The sequence below is a fragment of the Vombatus ursinus genome, unplaced genomic scaffold (assembly GCF_900497805.2).
Source record: "Vombatus ursinus unplaced genomic scaffold, bare-nosed wombat genome assembly UNPS02014805.1, whole genome shotgun sequence".
NCBI lineage: Eukaryota > Metazoa > Chordata > Mammalia > Diprotodontia > Vombatidae > Vombatus > Vombatus ursinus.
In genome coordinates, this window is record NW_020954583.1 from 8,780,160 (window position 1) to 8,788,258 (window position 8,099).

The 8,099-nt window shown below is 34.4% G+C and overlaps 1 protein-coding gene across 1 annotated transcript; it reads right to left on the reverse strand.

Moving 5' to 3' along the window:
* Window positions 1-406: 406 nt before the first annotated feature.
* LOC114051714 (biogenesis of lysosome-related organelles complex 1 subunit 2-like) lies at window positions 407-640 on the reverse strand. The gene has a single exon (XM_027874148.1). It carries the CDS (start codon window positions 638-640, stop codon window positions 407-409), a length of 234 nt encoding a protein of 77 aa, XP_027729949.1.
* Between the last annotated feature and the right edge of the window lie 7,459 nt (window positions 641-8,099).

The following is an 8,099-nucleotide window of genomic DNA, read 5'->3' on the forward strand; positions in this document are numbered from 1 at the left end:
ACAGAGAGTTTAAGGTGGAGCCCCCAGGAAGAGGGAAGAAGGGAGGAGACAGGGAGATGACAGGATCTCCTCTGTGTCTCCTCTAGATGGGATTGATCCTGATTTCTAAGCCTTGGTCTAGGGCACACAATGAAGCACATGATAAGATTGATGTTCTAGGGGCTATAGGTTTAGGAAACTTCAAGGGGTGGCCAACATTACACATCCAAACAGAGGTGGGGGCTGGGATTTTCCTTGCCTCAGCAACCCTGCTTCCTTTTAGGAACTGAAGTATAGTGATAAGTTCCATCCCACTTATTTCAGCTCTTATGAAACATTCTTTTAGTTAAAGTCTTAGAGCTAAAGAATTCTTTCATGACCTGTCTAACTTCTTCTACTTTAATTCTATTTTCTTTGAATATGCATACTACTTGTAAGCTGCCTGCCTAAGAGCTGCTACTTGCTCCTCAATTAAAGTGATCTGATCCAGATAAGGCTGAAGTGCTGCATATTTCTGGCTTAAGTCCTTTAGATTTCCACTTATGTTTACTGCAATATCTTTCATTTCTAGATACTCCAAGTTAGTCAGTTTGTTCATATTTTCCAGAAGTTTATAGTCTTCATTGGTAGCTATCAGCTTGCCTGTCAGGTAGTTGGCCATTTTGGAGAATATGTCCTGGCACAGCCTCATGATGTCAGCTTCATCGGGCTCCCTGGTCCCCTTGGCTGTCTCCATCATTGCATCATCTAGGCTGGGGAAGTAGAAAAAAAAGAGAAAGAATGGAAGGAAGGATGGGAATGAGGGAGAATGGGGTAAGGAGGGGAAGAAAGAGGGGAGAGGAAGAGAGGGAAGGGGAGAAAAAGGGAAAGGTGAAGAGTCAGAGAAGGAGGTAAGGAGAGGCTACAAATGATTTTTTCTAGGTTCATTCAGTGTGCTAGATTCTCTCTGAATCCAATGCTCTTTCCACTATGAAAAAGAGAGGGAGACCCACTTAGTTTTCAACTCCCTCTGGAGGAATAACAATCTACTTACTTCTGTTTTTTACTTATTTTACTTCTCCTCCTCTGGAGAAGTAAGAGAAGTGGATTCTTACAGGAGTCAAAAAATTCAATCTAAGAATGATAAACAAAGTTGACTGGCCCACTCAGAAAAATAACATAATAAAGTGAAACATGTTGAGGCTTCTACTTCAGAAATCTGGGACTGCTGATCAACTTTTCTCTAGAGAAAAATGCACATATTTACCCTTCTTAGAATTATGGAAGCATTCTATGGCTGTTGCTTCTAGTGCCTTCAAACATCTTCTAAAATCAAAGAATTAAAGAATCTTAGAAATGGAAGAAAACTCAAAGTTCCAAGCTATTTCTAACCAAAAATTATCTTCTATAATATTCTTTCTAACCCCTTGTCTAACAGTGTTTGTTTAACCTTCCTTTGAAGACCTCAAATGATGGGAAGATTACATCCTTTAAAAGCATTCAATTCAACTGTAACCACTCTAAGTATTGAGATCTGTCCTGGTTTAAACTAATGTTTAAGGTTCTAGTTTCTGATAAGATGCTAGAAGTGATAGGTCTGGTGTCTGTGCATTCATTGATTATGTAGGTCCAAAGACCTCTCCCTTGATATCATCAGGATACAAATAGAATGCGTAGATTATGCACTGGTAATTTTTTGTTCTTACCGCACATTCAGCTCATCTTCTGTTTCAACAATACATTTCTTTGGTGATATCCTTTGTTCTACTTTTTCTTTGATGTTCCATCTTTCTTATGTGTTGCATCCTGATGATATGTATCTCTCCATTGCTTTCTGAGTAATAATAATTTTTAATTCTTCAGAGACTGTTGTGTCATGCTTCATGTTCAGACAAGCCTGAATCTAGATCTAAGCCACTTTCAACCTCTGCTTTCAATTCTGCCCTCTGGGGTAAATGGAACAAGTATATTCCCTCTCCACATGACAGTCTTTAAGATAATCCAAATGTTCCCTTTATAATAAAGAACTTCCCCAGATGAACCCCAGTTGGAGTCTTTACTCTGTACTCAAACTTTACAACTAGCCCCCAAAAATGTCCTTCCAGAAATAGAAGGTGTTCATAAAAATCCTTTGATAAATAAAGAATTCAATTTTAACTTTGGCATTTTTAAACATTCAGTGAGTTTCTACTGTTTTTTTAAACTTTTTTTTCTTTTTAGTTCAATATTCTGAGGAATTCTGAAGTTAAAACTTCAGATTCCACAAAGAGTGATAAAAAGTTCAACTATTCATTGAAGTACTTAAAATCCCAAAGGCCTTTAAGAACTGTAATTTAAATATTGATAATTTGTAGTCTGTAGCCTAGTATTTAAAGTGTGACACTGAAATGCAAAAGGAAATCATGGTGCACTATGCACAGAAGCTTTGGGGTTTATTACATAATCTAATATTCAATTTTTTCTTGATTGTCCTAATATTATTGACTGTTATGCATTTTTAAAAATTCAGAATGTAGCCAATTAGTACTTAAATAGATGTATAAAATATTATAGAAGCAATATGATACAGTGGATAGTGTATTTTTGGAGTTATGAATAGACAAATTCAATTTAATCCTTTATATTCTGTGACCCTAATACCTATTATTATTTCTGAGTCTCAAGTAATCACTTAAAACTTGTATACCAAGATTGTACTGGTGGAGGAGTGTCCCACACTCATGAAATCAAAATCTTTACATATTCACATTTTGAATATCATCATTCAATAAGTTTCTCCTCCCAAGTCTCTTCTTTGTGTGGAGAGTTTGAAGGCTATACCAACAAGGCACAAACTCTGACAAGTCTTAGCAAACTGGAAAAGTCTGAAGATATACTATCTATCTGTCACCTGAAGATCAGCCTAACTAACTTTGAAATGTTTCTTGACTGGTTACCAAATGATGATATTTTCAGACATTCAGAAATACCTGGATGCAATATACTAATGTATACAAGAGGTATGATTTCTATTGATGGAGGGTACACTCATATCATTGAAATCAATGATGTAGAAAAAAATATATGTGGAAGAAATTATCATTTCCATATGTATGAAAGCCCCAGATGATATTCAACTGAATTTATGGGAGCGAATTCAAATTAGAAATGAAACCCACAATGCTAATATGAAATATTACTGAATGGTCATTTCTCTTGGTAATTTTGGACCAAAAAGCATGGCAAATACTAATGATCATCAAAATTCATTTTATTGATGGAATAAATGTTCTCTCTTATAATATCATTCGCTAGAAACAAAGTATTTTACATATATGTGAACTATATGGTGTGTTTGTGTGTGAGTGTGTGTGTGTGTGTGTGTGTGTGTGATGCCATATCTACATTTCCACAAAGACTATGGGAGGCTAACTATAGAATCTTCTTTACAGAAATAAAAAAGACCTAAATAATTGCAGAAAAACTAATTGCTTGAGGATGGGTTGAGACCAATATAATAAAAATCAAAATATCACCTAAACTGACTTAGTATTGTACCAATCAGACTTTCAAAAGATCACTTTATAGACATAAAATGACAGTGAAATTCATATGCAGGAGCAAAAAAAGTCAAGAATCTCAAGCATAATTTTTTTAATGGTAATGAAAGAGAGTCTATCAGTAACATGTCTTAAAGCAGTACTCATTAAAATCATGATACTTAAAGAAATCAATCAGTGGAACAGATTAAAAACACAACCTATGAAAGCAAACAAATACACTAGCATGCTGTTTGATAAATCTAAGGACCTCAATTATTTGGGGAAAGACTAATTTATTGAGAAAAAATTCAATAGGAAACTTAGAAAGCAATTTGTTACAAATTTGGAGGAATATTAAAAGACCTAAGCAGAGCACCTCTATTATGTTGAGTAGTTACTCTACAAGGAATTTGTGTCAGAATATAGATAAAAATCACTTAAGATGAGATGTGTATGAGTGAGGATTCACACCATTGGAAAGAGAAGACATTGATAAGATGACAGATGAATTGCTGAATTGTGCATGACAAATTCTGGATTGAAACTCAGGAGACCTTTGTTCTAGACCACTATTATCTTCTCTGGGACTCAGCTGCCTCATTTGAAAAATAATGTAGTTGGATGAGATGACCACTAAGATTCCCTCCAGTTCTAGCATTATGCCATGCCATAAAAATCTGAATATTTGAAGTATAGTCAAAAGATATTCAAAGTATAGTCAAAAGATGTTCAAGCTAGTTCTGACGTTTATAAGTTATGACCATGGTATCATTTAACTGCTCTGAGATTCAGTTTCTTAAACTGTAAAAGTAAAAAAAAAATCCTGTTCTGGTTATCTCACAGGACATTTATGAGGATACAAAGATAATATATGGGAAAACTCATTCCAGTTTACAAAGTGCTATACAAATTTAACTAGTGTTGCTTGATTAGCCAATTAAATGAACAATTATTTAATTTTCATATCATTAGTAACAACCTACTCCAGCAATCTAACTACTCAAGGGAAAAATACCTAAATGAAAAGTGGACAGGTTAGATTTAGAGAATTATAAAACAGACCCCAGAAGTCATCTAATTGTATCTCTAAATTATCTCTTACAAGTAGTCAATAAACCCTTGCCTGAAGATTTCTAGGGAAGGAGAACTCACTATCTCAAAGGAAATTAATTCCATATGTATGTATCTATGATTATTAGGAAGGGTTATCTTCCTTTATACTGAAATATATTTATCTCCTTTTAACTTCTAGCAGAATCTTTAGAATGTTATTTTTGTTTTTGTGACCAAGAATTCCTTAAATTTCTTTCATATAAAACTTCTCAAATATTTAAAGACAGTCCCCATGTACCTCAAGTAGAATACTTTGAAATATTTTCGCTTCAGATAGTTAAGGGGAATGTAGATGTGGTAATAACATAGAGCAGGTGGAAGTTTTGTCGTAGTTGTCATTATGCTGGGAAAGATGGAAACCCGAAGACTTTGATCCTTGATCTCATGGGGCATTTGGGTAGTAGAAGGGTATAACAGCAGCAGATCCTTGGGGTAGCAGTTTAGTGGTGATTGTGGTGGAGTGCTCAGAAAGGACCATCATATTCAGGAATTATTATTCCACAGGGCACATTCCATCCTGGGAAGGAAGTCCTGAAAGATTATTGCAGTCTCACAAACATAACTATCCTGATATGAAGAAACTCAGTGTTAAGTTATGTGTCTTTGTACCCTTTAAATCTTACTGTCCCAGGCTAAATATCCTCAGACCAAACAACCTATGTTCACATAAAATGGATTCACAATCCTAGTCCTGTGCACTTCAGAATGTTTCAGATTGTCACTGCTCTTCCCAGAATGTAACACCTAGAATTGAACATATTAGTGTAGGTATGGTCTGAATAAAATTGAGTGTTATGGGATTATCAGTCATCTCTCTCATTCTTTATTCTATTCCTCTATTGATCGAACTTTGAATGTGAGAATGATGTGCAACAGATGGAAAGCCAGATAGCATCGATTACTCATAAAATGTTAGGAGATTTAAAAGAGGAATGGATACCCTATGGAGAATATTGTGAAGATACTAACAAGAGTCAAGCAGAACGACAAGTCATGGATGGGTTACCATTAGTAATACTGGAGAAAATACCCATATCAATGAGCTTGCAGTTGTTGAAGTATTGAAGAAGGATTTCATCAGTTTTTCCATATGCCACATTATGCTTGACACTCATATTGAGTTTATAATCCATGAAAAGACCAGGGTCTTTGATTTTGCTTTGCATGACCTATTTTTTTTAACTGAGTGTAAGGCATTATCACTTACTGTTATGAAATATCATTTGATTAAATAAAACTTATGATTCCACTCAGAGTAGAGTATTTTGGATCCTCATATTATCCAATTTGTTACATCTCTCTTAGAATTTTGCTATCTGAAAATAATTGTATCATTCTTTTCTTTATCTGAGTCATTAATAAAAATGTTGAGCAGAGCATGGCCAAGAAGAGGTCTTCTTGGTAACATCCCACTGAGACCTTTCTCTAAATTGGTATTTATATGTTAATCAAAACCCATTGTATCTGGATGTTCAACCAGGTCTGATTACATTTTCATCTGTTCTATTATCCAGTCCAAATCTCTCCATTTGGCCCATGGGAATAATAACAGAAATTTTGGCAAATGTCTTGAGGACATCAAGGTATACTCTGTCTATTTCACTTCCCTTATTTCCAATCAATTAGTCCTATCAAAACAAGAAATGGGGTTAGTTTGGCAATAATCATTAAATTTTAACCTGTAAACATCGATCTGGAATTATAGTTTATATTTATTACCTATAAAGAACTATATCTAAAAAAATCTATTAATATGAATTGTATAGTCTGCTTTATGTATTAAGGCTAAACAACTACATTCTTAATTCTTCAGAATATTATATTTGAGATCTATTTTAAAATATGTACAAAATAAGTAGGGGAAATAGTAATATAATAGAATTTTAATAGAATTTACAAGGAATATATCATATTGGAAATATGTAACAACAAAAGAGGAAATGATAAGAGGGATTTTTTGTAAAAAAACAACTTTCCTAGCATTTACCAGAAAATAATGAAAACTTACCCCATTACAAACATGGAATTGTTTCCTATAAAAATAATTATCCCCTTCATAGGTAATAGAGTACCCATAAATATGTTCTGCTCTTTTTTTTTTTTACTTTTTATACATTCTTGAATTTTATTTCATTTTAGCATCTATATATTGTTGTTTTTCTTCCTAGGGAAGCTGTGCCTTTGAGGATATATGAAGATAAGTTTTATTTTTTTTAAATGAATAACTTAAAGATTTCTTTGTAACAATAATTAGTAGCCAATGTTAAGTCCTGCCTCTAATATATATGGGGTGTGTGACCATGGGAAAATCATTTAGCCTGTCAGTGCTCTAGGCCAGAGATATCAAACTCAGAACCCACTTGGGGTATATATCTTGAAAAACTCCTACATGCTCCCAAACCAGATTAAATTGGGAAGTGTTTAGTAAAATATTTAATACAACAAAATAGAGATAATGTCAATTTGTGGTTTTCTAAGTCAGTATGGTGCCTGAAGGGATATATTTCTGTGTGTTTGACACTACTTTTCTAGGCAACTCTCTAAGAATATGAGTTTCAGGGGCAGCTAGGTGGTGCAGTGGATAGAGCAGTAGCCCTGGAGTCAGGAGGACATGAGTTCAAATCCAGCCTCAGGCACTTTACACTTACTAGCTGTGTTACCCAGGGCAAGTCACTTAACCCCATTGCCTAGCCAAAAAAAAAAAAAAAAAGGTTTCAGAGAAACTACCAACCTGTATTGTTTGGTAAGAAGGAATTTATATCTCTGGAAGTTCCATATGCCCTAGGCTAACAATTACTTGGATGAAGACAGATGGCATTTTGATGAATGTGAAGATAACTGAAAGGTAGAATGGAGTTCTAACTTGTCCTAAAAGATTCAAAGAGTCTAGAATATTGATTTGTATCTTTTAAAAAAGACAAAATTTAATAAAGCACAGATGTAGCCACAGTCTTATCCAAATGAGTTTGACAGTCCCAGAAGGATAGACCTTTTCTTTGCTGCTTGTATGTGTTTAACTGAGATCATGTTAGTCCAAACTTGTAGGGAAATGACTACCTGTTGGCACAAACATTTCATAAGGATAAGCAGTAGAGAATAATGAAGCAATGAAAGAAGAGGCAAGGAATTTGAATGGTAAACAGAAGACCCTGAGAGCATAAACATTTGGGTAGGAACTGGTACCCCATTATGTCTCTTGATTCCCTAATCTGCACAACTAATAATTGTTAAGAGTAGACCAATAAAGTAAGACCATTCTCTCATAGAGCTGAGATTTCTTCTCTTTCTCTGGTAGCGGAACTCTCCCTTATATTTGTGGATTTTGTCACCTAAACTAATATGCACACACTATTGATTATTGTTTTACATCTTGCTTTGGCAATCATGTTAGCTCAATACCTCTGATTTTCTTTTATGTACTACACATTTGGAGGAAAAGGAACTCAAAATTCTGATTTAAAACTCAACTATTACCTTTCCAAGTCTGGGGCAGGACTATTCCTCACC